General features: G+C 45.1%; 1 protein-coding gene across 3 annotated transcripts in view; it reads right to left on the reverse strand.

The window, feature by feature from the left end:
• Positions 1-14,587, reverse strand: part of LOC149322722 (rho guanine nucleotide exchange factor 25-like) — an 87,106-nt gene extending 72,519 nt beyond the window's left edge. For 2 of the 3 annotated variants that reach the window (XM_089482076.1, XM_089482073.1), the window contains exons 1-2: positions 14,459-14,587; positions 9,989-10,151 (exon numbers count right to left, since the gene is read on the reverse strand). In XM_089482076.1, coding sequence (XP_089338202.1) covers positions 9,989-10,151; positions 14,459-14,554 — 259 coding nt within the window. In that variant the 5' untranslated portion in view covers positions 14,555-14,587. Of the gene's footprint in view, positions 1-9,988; positions 10,152-13,941; positions 14,031-14,458 lie in introns of all 3 variants that reach the window. The other variant, XM_089482080.1, reaches the window with a different exon arrangement.
• Between the last annotated feature and the right edge of the window lie 4,316 nt (positions 14,588-18,903).

The following is an 18,903-nucleotide window of genomic DNA, read 5'->3' on the forward strand; positions in this document are numbered from 1 at the left end:
AAAAATCCATCCAGGTGCTGTTGCATTGCAACTCCCATCATCACACACCACTGGCTTTGCTAACCAGGGATGATAGGAACTGCTCACCAACAATATCTGGATGGCCACCAGTTCCCCACACATGTTTTAGGGTCTCCTACTGAACTATACAGCCCTATGGACAGGAGTAATTCTAGACATTACATCAGTACCTCTCTTGCTGTAACAACTTATCTGACCTAGTATGAAAACACTGCCTTCCCAGAGACACTGGCTGGAGTACTGGCCTTGAAAGACTGGAAAAACCAGCATCAAAATCCTTTAGGCAGGGACACTGGGAAGAAATAGATAATAACTCTTTGGGCTGTTTTATTCAAGCCACAAAATAAGATGGGAATGAGATGGCAGAATTCAGAGGCAGCAGAGCACAGACTGCTGAAGGGAAGCCATATTTTAATTTCAGATTTTTATTTACTAAAAACCACCTCCCTGCAAGAAAACTAGCAAAGAAGCTAGAACTTTTTCTCCCTGGTATTTCTAGCTTGCCCTGATATGCTAGTATCTCTCATTAAAAGACAAAAATACAAAACTGAGGCCTTCATACTTGGAACATACTATGAGACAACACAGTGCTTGGTAAAAACAGTAAGAAAAGAAGACCACAGCACCACTGGACTGACTAATTCAAGGAAGCCAAGGCTGCCCTGTCTTTGCAAGACCTGAGCAGAACAGTTGATAACTGGGTTCTTGGAGGTCTCTCATTCATAACATCACCATACATCTACACAAACAACAGCAAGCAACAAAAAAAATAGCACTAGTAGTTACTTGCAGAGGTTGTATTATTTTTATTCCAAGAAGTAATATTTTTTATTATATTGGGCAATAAATAACATATGCCTAATCTTATGTGGTATGTTCCACCTACTGGCGAGTTGCTGGGGCTGTGGTATAAATGTCTGCTAATTCTTCTGTAGAGGTGGCAAGGGAAAGAGAATGGTTTTTCAGTTGCTTTACTACACTCATACATTTTAACTTTTAAAGGACCACTGATCAGAATCAGCGTACAGGAGATACAAACAAAACAAAAGAAAATTGCCCAATCAATAAACAAGTTTGTAATTACAGGAGAACATCAGTTATCCTGGGAATGGCAAAGGCAAAAGACGTTAAGACACAGGGCCACAGGTCAGGTACCACATATGCAGCATCGTAATATTCTTATATTCTGTGTTCTTCTTAGCTGTGAAAATACAACCACCCAAAGGTTTTGCACTCACAGTTCACTGAGTGAATTAAGATTTCTGCATCACCCTTAACCAGGTAGCTATTCCACTTCATAAACACCCTGCTTGAGGGGGTTGAAGACGCTGTCAGATAATGAGTTCATTAGAAAGTTGATTCCTTACACACAGATCTGACAAGCTTTGCCACCTGGGCCTCAGCACGCTTATGGCCAATTAAGCCTGCTTCCAGGGAGATGCGGAGCCATCGGCTACTAACCAAATGCTTGGTAGGACAAAGCATTCTCCTTGAAACCTAGATGTGCTAGCCCTAATATTGCTGGAGACCACCAGACCCATCTCACACCCAAGCCGTTTGGCTAGCTCTCAGCAGCAATTTATTTGACTTCCAAGAACTGTCCCCTTAACAAGGATTAGCCTTGGAGGTTGCTGGAGAACAAAGGAAAGTCCTACCTTTGGTCCTCTGAGAGTCAGTATGGTGTAGTGGTTTGAATCTTGGTCTGCAACTATGGAGAACAGAGATTGATTCCCCACTCAGCCATGGAAACCCAAAGGACACACCCTCGACCCCAGAAACCACAGATAGGTTTCCCTTAGGGTCTCCATAAGTCAGAAACAACTGGAAGGTACATAACCAACAACAGAGGACCTCATGTGACTGGCAAGCAGATGGAACCAGCTAGGGCATCCTGGGAATTGTAGTTTTGTGAGAGAGCTCTGTCAGAGAGCTCTGGTGCCACACAAACTACAAATTCCAGGATTCCTTAGCACTGATTCAGAACAGTTAAAATTGCAGTGTGTTTTGGACCAAATGGTCTTCCTCCCCATTTTCATCCTCACAAGAACCCTATGAAGGAGATTAGGCTATGGGATGGTGATAGGCTCAAGGACACCCACCAGTGAGCTTCCAGGCCAAGTAGAGGTTTGAAACTGCGTCTCCCTAGTCCTAACACACTGCACCACACTCTCTATTTCCCCTGCGCATCCACCTGGGAGGAGAAAACACATGTTCACTTTCTCCTCCTTTTTTGGACTGGGCTCCTGTATGGTTTTCCTGCAAACCTTTTGCCTCTGTTTTGCACTCATCCTTTCATTACATTTCTTCTGTTCAACACTACGATCATATTACTTATCTCTTCTTTTCCCTATATTGTCTCACTCTTTATTATTTAAACTTCTGTTGACCTTCAAATGTCTTAATACTCCTCTTCCCAATGGTCTCTCTGTTCTCAGTCTATCCCTCTTTCTGTGCCACTTCTCAACCCTTTAGTGCCCTTATGGATTACACCCTCCATTCTCTCACTGTGCCCATTCTCCCTTGCAGCTTGCTACCTCAGGAAAGTAAAAGTAGTTTTGCTTTCTAGCTCCTCATGATACTTGAGAAGGAGAATGAAGCCTAAACTCACCTCTTATTTCTTTGATCTTGCCTTTTTACTGGCATTCCCTTTACCTCTCTCATCTTACTCAGAATGTCAGCCTGAGGGCACAGCCTGCTGTGTATGTCTTTTACTTTCTTTTCTGTACTGCATTCAGTTTATTTGTGTCCTTTAGAAATAACATCCAATAGGGAGAAAACCTTATTGCTGTAACCATTTTAGCACCTCAAGGCTCTCTATAATGTTTATTCCCTCCACCGTCACTATCTTGTACATATAAAAAAAAAATTCAAACTTTTCCCATTCTGTTGGAAATAAAGTGGGGGGGGGGGAGTACCCTTCAAATAGTGGCTAACTATTATAGTTTTATGTGTAAATAAGAGGTCTGGAGACCTTGGTCACTTCTGATCTGGTCTTACCTTTGCAACTGCTAGTTGCTGTTGTGTGCCTTCAAGTTGTTCCTGACTTATGGTGGTCCTAAGATGAATCTATCATGAGGTTTTCTTAGCAAGTATCTTCAGAGGGGGTTTGTCATTGTCTTCCCCTGAGGCTGAGAGAGTATAGTGTTTATCACACAAAGGAGGTAGGGAGTTTATCCTGTGAATATCCCAGAAAAATTGCGTAATTACGCAAAATGATTTCACACAACATTATAGAAAACCCACCATTAAAGTGGTCACAAAGAAATATTAATGTGCAACTTTTTACTTTTGGGATTTCAGCAACAATGCATTTCCGATATCACTTTATTTGCGCAATTGCGTGTGATAATCATTCGTGCAATTACTCACCATTTTTGGTTTATTTGTGGGATGCTTTAAATGCGCTTTAATCTTTCTTTAATGCCGAAATTAGGCCCAATGTGATAAACTCCTATCACTTGCCCAAGTCACCCAGTGGGTATCCATGGCCAAGACAGGATTCGAACCCTAATCTCCAGAGTCATAGTCCAGCACTCAAACCACTACACCATGCTGGCTCTCACTTGCAGTGACCCTTTTCGTTTTATTAAAAAAAAAACAACTTTCTAACAATATTAATGTTATTCCCTTCCAGAGATGTCCAAATACTGAAAAGCAGAGGCTTGCCAGAGATCACTTTAAGCATCTCCATACATCTAAGTTCCTCAGGCCTTTTCATACTAGGCAGTTGTAGTATTCTGATTCCACTTTAACTGCCATGACTGCATTTTTGTGGAATCCTGGGATTTGAAGTTAATAGAGGGCCCTTCAGCCAGAAAACTTCTCTGGTGCTTTTGAGCGAACTACAAACCCCAGGAGTCCACGGGATGCAGCCATGGCAGTTGAGGTGGAACCAAAATGCTATAATTATGAAATGTGAAAAGGCCCTTTTTCTTCACCAAGCCGCACAATGACCACCAAAATAATAAAGAAGCTAAACATGAGAGATAGAAGAGGGAAGGAGGCGTGATTTTATCTCACAAATTATGAAGAAGAATCAGTGGCCTTCCAGATGCCATTCAGTTATAATCCCATTGTTCTTGACTATTGGCTATATCTGACTGGGGCTGATTGGAGTCAGAGTATGACACCACTTGGGAGATACATGTTTCCGACACTGGCACTAAACACTCACTCCTTGGGAGACATTGTTCACTTGTGCTTCCTCTCCCCACATTTCCCTCCCCACTTCCACATTGCTCTTCCTTTCTGCAGTCCAGCATGACATACAGAATACAGTGGGCCTTTCACACAGTCTCATTCAGCCAGGTGTCACCCATCCTATGAAATGCACAGATATAGGATGGGTGACACCTGGCTGAACAAGACAACGTGTGAAAGAGATCTAGGAGTCCAAGAAGACCACAAACTGAACATGAGTCAACAGTGCGATGCGGCAGATAAAACGGCCAATGCAATTTTAGGTTGCATCAATAAAAGTATAGTTTCTAGATTAAGGGAAGTAACACTGCCACTCTATTCTGCTCTGGTCAGGCCCCACTTGGAATATTGTGTTCAGTTCTGGGCACCACAATTCAAAAAGGATGTTGAGAAACTGGAGTGTGTCCAAAGGAGGGTGACCAAAATGGTGAAAGGTCTGGAAACCATGCCCTATGAGGAATGACTTAGGGAGTTGGGGATGTTTAGCCTGGAGAAGAGAAGGCTAAGAGGTGATATGATAGCCCTGTTTAAATACATGAAGGGATGTCACATTGAGGAGGGAGCAAGCTTGTTTTCTGCTGCTCCAGAGATTAGGACCCAGATCAATGGATGCAAGCTACTGGAAAAGAGATTCCACCTCAACGTTAGGAAGAACTTCCTGACAGTAAGGGCTGTTCGACAGTGGAACAAACTCCCTCGGAGTGTAGTGGAGTCTCCTTCCTTAGAGGTATTTAAACAGAGGCTGGATGGCCATCTGTTGGGGATGCTTTGATTGAGATTTCCTGCATGACAGAATGAGGTTGGACTGAATGGTCCTTGTGGTCTCTTCAAACTCTATGATTCTATGGGCCTTTGTATCCACTGAGATTTGGTCTCAGGAACCTCCATGGATACCAAAATCTGTGGATGCATGGCAAAATCAAGACTTGCTATTTGGAATTTATACTTTTTTAAAAAATATTTTCAAAATGCTTGAATCCATGGATGAAAAATCCGTGGATAAGGAGGGCCAACTGTACAACACACATACAAATGACTATCTCATTAAACTTCAGCAGCAGAAACAAGAGTAATGAAGGATGTATTGCTGGCTCAGGCTGCATCCACACTGCAGAAATAATCCAGTTTGGCAATACTTTAATCACCATGGCTCGATGCCATGGAATTCTGGAAATTGTAGCTTGTTGTGGCATCAGGGCTTTCTGATAGAGAAGGCTAAATATTTCACAAAATTACAATTCTCAGAATGCGATAGCATTAAGCCAAGGCAATTAAAATTGTGTCAAACTGGATTATTTCTGCAGTGTGGATGCAGCCTCACTCTTGCCAGTATTAAAGATGGTTATCATATTACTGGAGCAATTTTAACAGAAGGGAAGAGGAGATTACCCAGAGTAGCAGAGGAAGAGTTATTCATTTGCACTGACAGGATAACCAGCCAGCTCCCCTGGATCTGCTTTGGCCTGGGGGCAGCCTGGAGAGTGTGGGGGACATCCATTGTAACATGTTCAGATATCAGGGCCGATTAGGCATTACAAGATGGCAAAGAAGCACAAAGATATTGCACAGTGTGCCAAGTAGCTTTTAAACCATCAAGATAGACACATGGGGAAATCTCTGGAAACCAATCAGTGAAATCATGGTTTGGCAGGGAAACTTACATACTCCAACCATTCCTGTGCAATCTAGTACATCACTAGACCACAGTGAAAGTAGCCGCTTTCATTGAAGGGGCCATTTCAGTGGTAAAACAGCAGGGTGGGGGGAGGTTTAAAAAAAAGAGTGATCTTGTGAAAGTGTTGTGCTGGCTGGAGGATGATGGGAATTATAGTCCAAAAAAGGGAAATTTCCCAAGATCCAGTTGAAACTCCATCCAGTGTCCAAGTTGGATCTGGGCTGCTTGCCTGTGCAGCTGCCATTCACCTTTTGAAAAGTAGCCTGGCACCGAGGGTCTACATGTGTTGGCTTCACTTGCATAACTGGCAATTGGAACTGCAATTATTCTCAAGTTTTCTTGATCTCTTTGTTTGTGTGACAGACATCTGAGAATACTAAAGCCAGCCTGACCTTAATCTAAAGGCAAAATCTTTCAAGGCACTCTTGCCTCCAGATGTTTCTGATTTAAGTTCTCCTCATCCCTAAACACTGAATGTGTCCACTAGGGCTGACAGGAGTTACAGTTCAAAACATCTTGAGGGCACCATGTTAGAAAAGGTCTTTTTTAAGACCTACGTAGCTAATGAGGGAAGTTTTGAAGGAGGCACCCATTTTTCAGTGAGTAGTGGTTTGGCGGTTGGACTAGGACTCTGGAGACCTGAGTTTGAATCTCTGCTTGGCTATTAGATTGTAAGCCTGAGGGCAGAGAACTGTCTAATTAAAAAGATTGTATGTACAGCGCTGTGTACATTTACAGCGCTTTATAAATAAAGGATAATAATAATAATAATGAAAACCACTGGGTGATTTTGAACAAGCCATGCTCTTTCAGCCTCAGAGAGAAGAAAAGACAAACACCCTGTGAACAAATCTTGCCAAGGAAACCCAGAGACAGGTTAAACCAGGGGTAGGCAACCTGCGGCCCGCGGGCCGGATGCAGCCCGGCGAGGCCTTGGGACCGGCCCCAGCCCAGTCCTGCCGCCGATTGCCACCGGGGCCTTTGGGGGGCAATTGTCTATAGAAGCCTCAGAAACATGCATTTATATTAACATTTAAAAAAAATTTTTTTTTTGCGTGTCCTCCATTTTTTTAAAAGTGTTTTTAAGTGTTTTCCATTTGAAAATTTTGTCCTACATTTGTCCTGGTTTATTTATATATTTAATTTTTAAAAAAATTATTTAATTATTTATTTTTTGGCTTCGGCCCCCCAGTTGTCTGAGGGACAGCAACCCGGCCCCCGGCTCAAAAAGATTGCCTACCCCTGGGTTAAACTGAGGTTTGCCACAAGTTGGAAATGACTTGAAGGCACAAAACAACAACTGGAGGGGTAGCTCCTGCTGGCCATAAAAAAGTATGGCCAATTCATCACCTCATTTACTGTGCCTAGCCTTTGTTACCTGATTGTCCTTATCCTCTGTCTTTCCTACCCATCTTCAAAGAGAATCCTCTTTGTTTCTGAATGAGCCCTAAAGGGCAGGTCATAAAAATACACTGGACCTACATCTCCTAGTAAAAGGAAAAGAAGGAAAGAAAGAATTGAAGGGTAGAATAGTCAAAACTGGTCAGGTAACATTCTCAGTTGGGGGAACCAGAGGGAATATGCAGGCACAGTTTTCTTCCAAGTACTACAGAAAGGATAGGAAAGCATTGTTGCCCCTCAAGTGACTACATTAACAATTTCACTGAGTTCTTTCTATACCAGGTTACAGCAGCAGCAGCAGCAGTCATAGCAATTTTTCACCTTACATCGGACCTTATCACACATGGGGAGGGGGGGGGGTTTGCAGCTCAGATCCGCAGTCACTCCTGTTCTAGCAATGTAAAGTGTGATGTTTTTCCACACCAGATCCAGAGTCACTCCTCTCTAGCAATGTGGATTGAGGTTAAAACATCATGTTTTCCCACACCTGGTTGCCTTTCTGTTGTCCTTCCAAAGTGAAGGGGAAGAGAAGTCAGTTCGATTCCAAGCAAGTAACGTGATGCGGACTCAAGCAAAGGGGAGTGAGTGCACATTGTATTACCACACCAGAGCATACTTTGAGGGTTCAACGATTTGAAACGGCACCCTTGCACATGCACAGTGGGGCTCTGGACGCTGTCCTCCTTCCCTGCCCCCTCCTTAGCTGTCATCTTTTATCGGGGTCTAGGAGAAGGCAGAGGATGATGGGATAGCTCGCTGGGGTCCCTGGGGCCAGGATCGGGATGCAGGAGCAGTCAGGGGATGATGGGATAGCTCACTGGGGGTCCCTGGGGCCAGGATCAGGATGCAGGAGCAGTCAGGGGATGATGGGATAGGTCGCTGGGGGTCCCTGAGGCCAGGATCGGGATGCAAGAGCAGTCAGGGCATGATGGGATAGGTCGCTGGGGTTCCCTGGGGCCAGGATCAGGATGCAGGAGCAGTCAGGGGATGATGGGATAGGTCGCTGGGGGTCCCTGGGGCCAGGATCGGGATGCAGGAGCAGTCAGGGGATGATGGGATAGGTCGCTGGGGGTCCCTGGGGCCAGGATCGGGATGCAAGAGCAGTCAGGGCATGATGGGATAGCTCGCTGGGGGTCCCTGGGGCCAGGATCGGGATGCAGGAGAAGGCAGGGGATGATGGGATTGGTGTCAGGGTGAAGGAGAAGAGCAGATCAGGGTCTAGAAGGCAGGGGATGATGGGATTGGTGGCAGGGTGAAGGAGGGGAGCAGATCGGGGTCTAGGACAAGCCAGGGGATGATGGGATTGGTGGCAGGGTGAAGGAGGGGAGCAGATCAGGATGCAGGAGAAGGCAGGGGATGGTGGGATTGGTATCAGGGTGAATGAGGGGAGCAGATAAGGGTCTAGGAGAACGCAGGGGATTATGGGATTGGTGGCAGGGTGAAGGAGGGGAGTAGATCAGGGTCTAAGAGAAGGCAGGGGATGATGGGATTGGTGGCAGGGTGAAGGAGGGGAGCAGATCCGGGTCTAGGAGGACGCAGGGGACGCAGGGGATGATGGGATCATCTGGTTGGCAGAGAGGAGGAGATGGCATGAAGGAGGAGGAGGGAAATGACGGAGCAGGACGCAGGGGCCAAGAGGGGTGGCATCGGAGTGCTTTTCCACACCAGAACAAATCGCAGTGCAATCGAAGGCAGCCTGGAAGCGAATTCTCTGGAGTCACTTTTTTCCTGTTTTTACCAAAATGAGGGGTGACTTCAGAAACGCTGCTGATGAAATTCACAAGGGGCTCCCATAGAAATCAATGGCGTCTGATAAAACAGTCCCTTTATGACATGAAACCGCATCATTGGAAGTGCAATCACTTCGGAAGTGAGCTGGAACTGAGCCACAAAACCACCCAAAAGCTCCGTGTGATATACTCCATCCTAAACCAAGAATGAGAGATGTGTGATCCTGCCAGTCCCCAACATCAGACAGCCTGAGAAGCACTGCTTTAGACTACAGTTTCCATAGTTCCTTATCACTGGTCATATTGGTCTGGATTTCTGGGAGCTGATTTATGGCAACCCTATCATGGGATTTTCTCAGTAAGATTTGTTCAGACGATGTTTGCCAATGCTTTCACCTGAGGCTGAGAACATGTGACTTGCCCCAGGTCACCCAGTGGGTTTCCATGGCCAAGCCGGGAATCGAACCGTTGTCTCCGGAATTGTAGTCCAATGCTCAAACCCCTATGCCACACCAACTCTAGAATTTTCTTGTACTTTAATTAAAGGGACCAAGGTGGCAGAACTGAAAAGATCCTTGGAGCTTTGCAGATGACTGCAAACCTGAACAAATGTCAGTGGGTTAGACAGACCAGTGGTTTACCAAGTGAATATAAGGCAGTTTCTTACCCATATCAATAATTGGCAGCTACAGGTGAAAGCTCTGCAGGGAACTGAGACTGCATCCACACTGCGGAAATAATCCAGGTGGACCCATGGCAGTTAAAGTGGGGTCAACCTGGATTATTTCTGCAGTGTGGATGCAGCCCAAGATTCCTGACATTCCTAATGTGGAGACACAGGTTGTTCAGACAGAAGGAGGTTAAAAACCAGTGGTGAAGGCCACACCCTCCAGCCTGGCAATAGCAGACCTAGAAAGGCAAGGAAGAGAAAGTTCAACATGAAACATACCAATACACTCACCTTCTGTTGTTGTCTGGGTCTCTGGGGGTCCAGATGCCATGGCTTCGTGCTGGGTGGGTTCCACCACTTGATGCTGTTCCCTGGTGACCTCAGACGCCTCCGCGTTGCCGCTGCCCTCCGGTTGCATCTCAGTTCCCTGCTCCTGGGAACACAGGTCTGGCAGCTGCAATTAAGCATGGAAAAACAAGTTTTGTTTTTAGGGCCGGATGCGGGGAACCTGTTTGGTACGAGGAGGATCAGCGTCAGAAATAGATCACAAGCCGGAGAACAGCCGTTCATGGGCATATTTTAGATGCGTGCAATTAGCATCATTTGCAGATCGTTTTCATGAACAACAAGGATGCCAGAACTGAAGTTGGCACGCATACTGAATTTATCACACCATATTTTTTTTCTTCAAGTAGATGTTTCTCTCAAATGGGAAATATCAGAGAGCCTGTATGTGGGTCTGTGTTGTATGTGTGTACACACATGCGTGGGGGGGAGGGGGAGATGAATTTAAGCCTACGGCTTTGGAAATGATGGCAGTAAAAAACAACAAACAATCCTAAAGTTTCACTTTTTTCCTCATTTGCCCCACTTTATCTGCTGAAAAATTTATATCAACTCATTTTCAAGTTTCTGTACCATGAGGGCTAGAAACATAATGAGAAAAAGTATCAAAATGAGTGTGGGGGGGATGGACTTTAAGAAAAACCAAAAATACAGAAGGAAGCCCCTTCCATATTCCTGTCTATATTGTCCACCTGAAATATAGAAACACAGAGTAGGAAGACTCCCATCATTGCAATGTTGGCTAGGGGTGGTGGGAGTTGTAGACCAACAACATCTGGAATCCCCCAAAGTGCCCACCTCTGTCTAGTTGTCTGAAGAAAGTCTCTGCTCACTGCAGGAAACTGGGGAAATGGCTCTTTGCAAGCCTGATGCAGGCATTTCTCCCAGCATGGTGTAGTGGTTTGAGTGTTGGACTACGACTCTGGAGAGCAGGGTTCGATTCCTAGCTTGGCCATAAAACCCACTGAGTGGGCCACATCACATGCTCTCAGCCTCAGGGAAGATAATGGCAAATCTCCTCTGAAGAAATCTTGCCAGGAAAACCCCAAGATAGGTTTAGGGTTGCCGTAAGTCAGAAATGACTTGAAGGCACACAACAACAACAACAACCTGATTTCTAGCAGCTGGAGTATTGCTATATAAGTTGGTAACTCTTCCCAACACAGTGTGGGATGGAGCATGTGGTTCTTTAAGCTCAGCATTGATTCATATAAGCTTGTTCACATGCGGTTGAGAGTTCTGTTGATGTTTAGAGTAGAGCTATTTGTTTATTTCTCTCATAACTATAGAGCCGGGCATTATCTTTTCTGTGCCCGACCCTTGTACTTAACTAACCCAGTCTGGCGGGGCTTGGGACTCCCATTACAAAGTTGGACTACCAGTGATCAACAACATCTGGAGGTAAGAACACCAAGCTCTTTTTCTCTTTTAGCCTGCCAAAATTTTTCACATTACCAACATAAATAACCTATGTGATGACACAATTCAGAAGGGCAGCCATGTTGATTTATTACAACAAGCATCTTCATTTTTTTAAAAAAAAAAAGCAAGGTAAAGACTAATAAATACACAAACACTTCAGTATAAAAACATGGTTAGTACATCATAAACCTGCCAGCCTTCACGAGGCCACAAAACCAGCTTTCATATCTGTGTTGCAATGTCTTGGGCAAACAGGCTAGCAAGAACTTAAGTGAAACTTCCATGTTTATGGCGAGAGAACCTTTTGCCTTCCAGATGTTTTGGACTACTTTTCCCAGCATCTCTCACCAGCATCCAAGCTGGCTGGGGCTTCTGGGAGTTGAAGTCCAAATCACCAATATGCACCTCTCCGGGGTACATATAATCAGGATAACATGGGCAAGCTGTACATCTTCCATTAACTGGAAAGCAAAATTAATGTGAAACTGCCTTTGTAGTTCTCTCATGCTGTTGGTGTGCATGAGTGAATGCTATTAATGCAATTCAAAAAGTGAAAGGAGCCCATGTTAAAAGGGAACCAATTTTAAAGACTGACAATACAGTCAGCCCTCCTTATCCACAGATTCCTTATCTGCCGATACAATTATCCACAGCTTGAAATATTTTTTTAAAAAATATGAATTCCAAATTGAAAGCCTTGATTTTGCCATATCAGGGATACCATTTTACTACACCACTGTATTTAATGGGATTTGAGCATCCATGGACTATGGTACCCACGAATACCAAACCCCAGCAGATACCAAGGGCCTACTATTCTATTCTATTCTAGTCTAGTATTCCACAAAATCTCTGGTGCCTTTCAGATGGGTCTGACAATCACAAAACTAACAACAACAACTGTACAAATAAACACAGTTCAGGACAAATCTACAACAATTTTTCTCTGCATTGCACAATCCTCCCCCAGCCACATTGTTGTGGGCTTTGGAGAACTTACCAGCCTTGTTCCAACACAGCGCATTCAGCTCTGCAAAGACTGGAGAATTCCTAACAATATGAAGGGAGAAAGGAGGGGGGAACACAACCACCCTAATCTTTACTTTTCCAGTGGCGATGTGTCCGCCCCACCCTTCAGCATACTCTCTTCTTTGGTAACCTCCACAAACTCACTTTTCCATCCCCTGGTCTGAGGAAACCAGCATTGGGGAGTGGGGAAGGGAAGAGAGATAGAGGGAGGCCTATCATGGAGCAAAGAAAAAGACTGGAGCAGAAATCATGTGAAGCCTCTTTGCCACATCCCTGACATCTGGATGACCAGATGCCATAACCACAAAGGAGGACAAGGCACTGCAAAATGTAGGTACGACCAAATAAAAGTTAAAATCACTAATATAAATTTAAATTCAGGCTTCTTAGTCATGCTCCAAAAGGAGGACATTTTGGAATTCCTCCTGGACAGAAGGTTGCATGCAGGACATGTCCTGGAAGAAGAAGATTTCTGGTTTTCCCCACACCCATAGAGCCAATGAAATCAAAAAAGATGCTAGCCACAGATGCTGGCGAAACGTCAGGAAGAAACTCTTCTAGAACATGGCCACATAGCCCAAAAAAACCACAAAAAACTATGGATGCCGGCCATGAAAGCCTTTGACTTCACAAAAAAGAGGAGTTGGGGAATCTTCTGGAAAAACTCACCCCAGCCTTGAGGGATCTTCACTTAGTCTGAAGGAAGGAAACAGTACCTACGGGACACTCCTTATTCTCCCTCGACCTCCACACAGCCAGCGGGGCCTGGAGGACTGGGAGTGCCTTAGCCACCAAGGGATGATAACACCTTTAACCCAGGGCCAACATGGACCTTTATGCATGCATGCATACACACACACCCCTTTCTAGTGGCAGTGTTGCGAAAGCCTTGTCAGCACCAGCCCTGATTACTACCGGCTTCTATTATTCAGAGTGTGTGCCAGGTGCTGTACAAAAAGACCAGAAGCAACATCATGGCTCAAATTCAGGAAAGATACTTTAAAACACATGCACACACATCCTACCTACTTATTCCCATATCTGGGAGTTGTCCATAAATAAAGAGAGTCAGTGTGGCGTAGTGGTTTCAGTGTTGGGGCTACAACTCTGGAAACCAAGATTCAAATCCCAACTCGGCCATGAAAACCACTGGGTGACTTTGCACAAGTCACACTCTCTCAACCTCAGGGGACGGCAAGGACAAACCCCCTTTGAACAAATCTTGCCAAGAAAACCCCATGATAGGGGGTCACCATATGTCGGAAAAGCACACAAAACAACAATACAAGCAAAATGGTTAACATGCTAGATGGCAAAGGTCTTGTCTGCTCTTCTGGCAGAAGGCCAGGGGGTTGCACAGGAACTTCCCTAAAGCTTTGGCAATGGCTATACAAACTAAAATTATGCCCAGCTACTTCTGCAAAGGAAAGGTCTTTGATGAGACTTACCTGCTTTCTTGGGGCAATCCTCAACCACCCCCTCTCCTCTGCCCCTCCTCAGATCCACAACCCAAACCCAGGATGAGCAGATGTAATAACTGCAAAGGAAGACAAGGTGCCACAAAATGTAGGACATTCCAGACAAAGGTAGGGCATAACCAAAGAAAAGCTACAAACACTCATATAAACTCAAAATCATGCATCTTCGTCCTGCTCAAAAGGGAGGACGTGTTGGAATTCCTCCTGCATAGAAGGCTGAAATGAAAGACATGTCCTGGAAAAGGAAGATGCCTGCCCAACAGCCCAGCTGATCTCTTTCCAGAACCCAACTGCCCCTCCTAAGAGATTTCATTCCCTCCCAGATAGGCCATAATGAATAACAAATGTGCCTCCATAGTGTTTCAACCAAGTGCTCTTCTCCACTCTCACCAAAAGTGCACGGTTGCCTGTCCTCGCCTGCCTCTCCCTTTGCCCAGTTTTGTGCCCACTTGCTTTACCCCAGCTGTCTTTCCCTCTGTTGCCTTACCCACTGTTGGCTGGGTAGGGCCAGGGAAGTCAGGATGTCCCCCATAGCCCCCAGCATCTGGTCGGTGCGCCCCCCTGCCCGTTGTGGGGCTTTCATGGTGCAGGGAGAGCCTCGCTCACCTTCTCCAGCTGCCTTCGGCTTCAGAGCCGGAGGCATCTGGGGGGAACTGGGAGGAGGAGACTGGGCACCCTGCCTGCCTGCTGGGTGCTGGGCCAGCCAAGTCAAGCCCAGTTCCCAGCCAGAGTGCTCCAGCAACCATAACTTCCCTGCTACAAGTTGCTGCCTTCTCTTCCCCCTGCACCCTGACCCACAGACTCTGTGCCTGGGCCCTAAGCCCTTTATCTTTCCAACGTCCCCCTTATTTACACTGGAAGGATCTCCGACCTCATAGATATAGCCATGGATGTAGGGACAGGGAGCGGCAGCCGTGACACTACAGACAAAGCCGAGCATGTAGCTGGGACTGGGAGCTCAGTCTATATATGGGAAAAAAACAGATAGCACAGTCAAAGAGGGAGAAGAAGAAGCAGGAGAAGGAGGAGGAGGGAACTAGCAGCTCCCAAAGAACAGCCGGACCCGTGGTTAACAATTACAGTTGGCCCTCCACATCCGTGGAGTTCTTATCCATGGATTTTAATCTCCATGCATTGAAAACATTCCAAAAAATATAAATTCCAAAAAGTAAATCTTGATTTTGCCATTTTATACAAGGTACCCCATGCTACTATGTCATTGTATTTCACAGGCCTTGAGCATCCACAGATTTTGGTATCCACAGGGGTCCTGGAACCAAACTCCAGCGGATACTAAGAACCCACTTTAGATTAGTTTAAACAGAGTAGGACTGAAGGAGAGTGTAAGGGGATGAAGTTGAACTGAGAGGTAAAATCTGGTTTTTAATTATTTGGTCCAAGCTTAATATGATGGGGAAATCAAAGCACTTAGATTCTGAAAGCAACACAGGTCTGCTGCTACTCATTCTTACCATTTTCATGTGGCCAGGACAATGGTCTCTAGAGGGTGCCAATGTTTCCAATTACCCCATGAATCATAGGCTGTATCCACACTGCTGAGATAATCCAGGTTGACACCACTTTAACTGCCGTAGTTCAGTGCTAGGGAATTCTGGGAACTGTAGTTTTGTGAGACGCCAACAAACTACAATTCCCAGAATTCCAGAGCATTGAGCCATGTTAGTTAAAGTTAAACCTGGATGATTTCTGCAGTGCAGATGGAGTCTGAATGATTTTTTGCTGGCCCAGGAGGAAAATGAACCTAATTCCTCAGATTCCTCCACTTCTCACACTGCCTTTTCCCATGTGTAATACATTTGGGCTCCAGGCAGTCATTTTCATTATTTCCAAGAAAGGTCAAGGCTCTAAGGAGCACTAAGTGGGAAGTCAAGAGAAGAAAAGCACAAAGCAGTTGCTGTGTAATGAATATTAAAAGTACATACTCTGATCCAGTATGATGTAGTGGCTTGAGTACTGGACTATAATTCTGGAGACCAGGGTTCGATTCACCGCTCAGCTATGAAACCTACTGAGCGACCCTGGGCACGTTACATGCTCTCAGCCTTAGGAGACGGCAAAGGCAAAGGCAAACTACCTTTGAACAAATCTTGCCAAGACAACCCCATGATAGGTTCACCTGTCCTTAGGACTGTCATAAGTCAGAAATGACTTAAAGGCACACAACAGCAACAACAGACTGTGGAACACCCTTCTGCTCAGGTACCCCAACAATAGGTTTTGAGAGGCTCATCACCTCTGATACCAGAGTTAATACAGAGGCCTGTTACAGACTGCCAAAATAAAGCTGCTTCGGGTCTCTTTGGAGGTATGCTATTTAAATGATGCATGGGTCCTAAGAGTCCGGAGGTCGCACCAAAGCCACACTCCATTCCTAAGCACTGGAGTGCAGCTTTGGTGCAGCTTCCGGATTCATAGGATGCATGCATCATTTAAACAGCATACCTCCAAAGAGGCCCGAAGCAGCTTTATTTTGGCAGTCTGTAACAGGCCATAGCTATTGCGACTGGTACCCACAGATAACCTTTGTCTAATTTCTTCCTTAAGGTTGGCCAAATTTGATGGGAGAGCCAGCATGACGTAATGGTTTGAGCATTGGACTAGGACTCTAGATACCCAGGATTGATTCCCCACTCAGCCATGGAAACCCACTGGATGACCTTGGGCAAGTCACATGCTCTCAACCTCAGGGGAAGGCAAGGGCAAACCTCCTCTGAACAAATCTTGCCAAGAAAACCCCCATGATAGTTTCGTCTTAGGGTCGCCATAAGAGAAAAACGACTTGAAAGCACATAACAAAATGGCAACGGCAACAACTACCTCTCTGGCAGCCATGAAATGCTTCCTTCCTCCCATTCTTCCAGAATGTGGCAATCTGACAGTGGTGACTTTCCAAAAGGCAGGAAGGGACTAACAGAAAATAGAGGAGAAACTGAGGGGGCAAGCCAGGAACTGGGGGGGGGGGGGGGGGGTCCTATGTCCATCTCCAGCAAAAAAAACTATCCAGGATGCATCTATCTGCTACCCATTTCATCCTTTCCCCTTGGGACAATTAATTTGAACTTCCCATAGGCCAGGGCAATTTATTACACAGTCCAAACAGCAGTTGCTAAACTGGGTCCCTTTAACTTACCTTGTCCTACTATCCACCAGTATGGTCAGTGGTCAGGGATGACAGGAGTTGCAGGCCAGCAATATCTGAGGGGCTACACATTGCCCACCCTTCATCTATAGCCTGATCGTATGCATGGTTTCTCAGAGGGCCCAATGGTATCAATGGAAATTCCAAGTTAAGTATGTGTAGAGCTGCTTGCTCAAACTGGGGTCCTCTACATGTATTGGGCTACAATTTCTATTATCTTGGCTAACTTGGGTCTCCACCAGAATGGCACCCTCCAGATATGCTAGACTATGACTTTTATAATCCACAGCCAGCATGGCTAGGGAGTGGTGGGAGCTGTAGTCAAGCACATACAGAAGTAGGGTTGCCACAGTAAATATCGGAGTGTGCTCCTGTACCTTCAATGGTGTGTAGATGAGTAAACTTCGGCAGGTATTGCTTGTCACTCAACCAGGTAAGAAGCAACATTTGGTGGAGTTCCCTCTGCCATACAGCCATTAAAGGCACAGGAGCTCACTCCAGTTTTCACTCTGGCAATCCTAGATTCTCGGAGGCTGGTATAGCTTTTCCTCACTGTTCTATTCAGGGAGGAAGAATATAATTAAACCACAATCCCCCGCAAGTGGTTTTGTCATTTTGATATAGCGTCACCTTGCATTCTTCACTGCTCTCTTTTGTAGCCTTTGAGTCATGATAGTGATCCCTCCTTTGCAGATTGGCAAGGTCAGCTCCCACTTTTCTTTGCTCTGGCAATTCCTATGGACTCTAGCATCACTGGTCAAAAAATTGCTCATACCTCTTATTTACTATAAAACATTTAAAAGAACTGTAACCTTAATAGCAAGCTCTCCTGTCCTCTCCATGGCCATTCATTTATTTCTTAGAGTCAAGCCTTGCCCTTCTTCAAGGCAAGTTGGCTTCTAAATGTAACTAGAAAACAAAACCAGAAGAAAAACTACAATAAAGTATACACATTAGTGTACAAATTGGGGGTCAGCGTGGCATAGTGGTTTAAATGCTGGACTATGACTCTGACCATTGGGGGACCTTGGGCAATCACACTCTCTAATCCTCTGGGGGAGGCAATAGCAAACCTTCTCTGAACAAATCTTGCCAAGAAAACCCCATGAGAGGTTCACCTTTGGGTCGACATAAGTCGGAAATGACTTGAAAGCACACGACAAAAATGAATACAAATTAAATTGGTTATACTATTAAAACATAAATATCCAATAATAAGACAATTAAAAGCTATGTCTACCTTGGTCATTTATGGAAGTCTTGTGTGCATGTGTGTGTGCGTGTGTTTCAAGTCACCTGTCAACTTATGACGACCCCATGAATTTCACAGGGTTTTCTTAGGCAAGGAATACTCAGAAGTTGTTATGCCAGTTCTCCACCTAAATGGAAAAGTATGCAAAGGGATCTTGCAGCACCTTTGACATTAACTGTGCAAAATAGGTTACAGCATAGGTTTTCCTGGACTTGGCCTTTATGCTACAATTTTTTTAGTGAGTCTCAAAGGTAATACAAGACCCCTTTGCATACTGATATTCCAGAGTAATATATCTAGATCTATGAACAGAAAAGTGTTTTCCTGCCAGTAGGATAAGGAGGGACCTAATCTAGTCTCTTTTCAAGAAGAGAGTTTCAAACTCTGAGCACTACAATCATGGTAAGGCAACTAGAACCCAGCTAGTTTCCTCGGCTGGCAGCTATAGTCTGACAAATACAGTAGGAGGGCCTCCCTCAGGAGGCTGATTTCCTGTAGTTTTTCATTCTGACTTTCCAGA

This window comes from Sceloporus occidentalis, unplaced genomic scaffold (assembly GCF_023333645.1).
Source record: "Sceloporus occidentalis isolate IW3139 unplaced genomic scaffold, rSceOcc1.0.p SCAF_1, whole genome shotgun sequence".
Classification (NCBI taxonomy): Eukaryota; Metazoa; Chordata; class Lepidosauria; order Squamata; family Phrynosomatidae; genus Sceloporus; species Sceloporus occidentalis.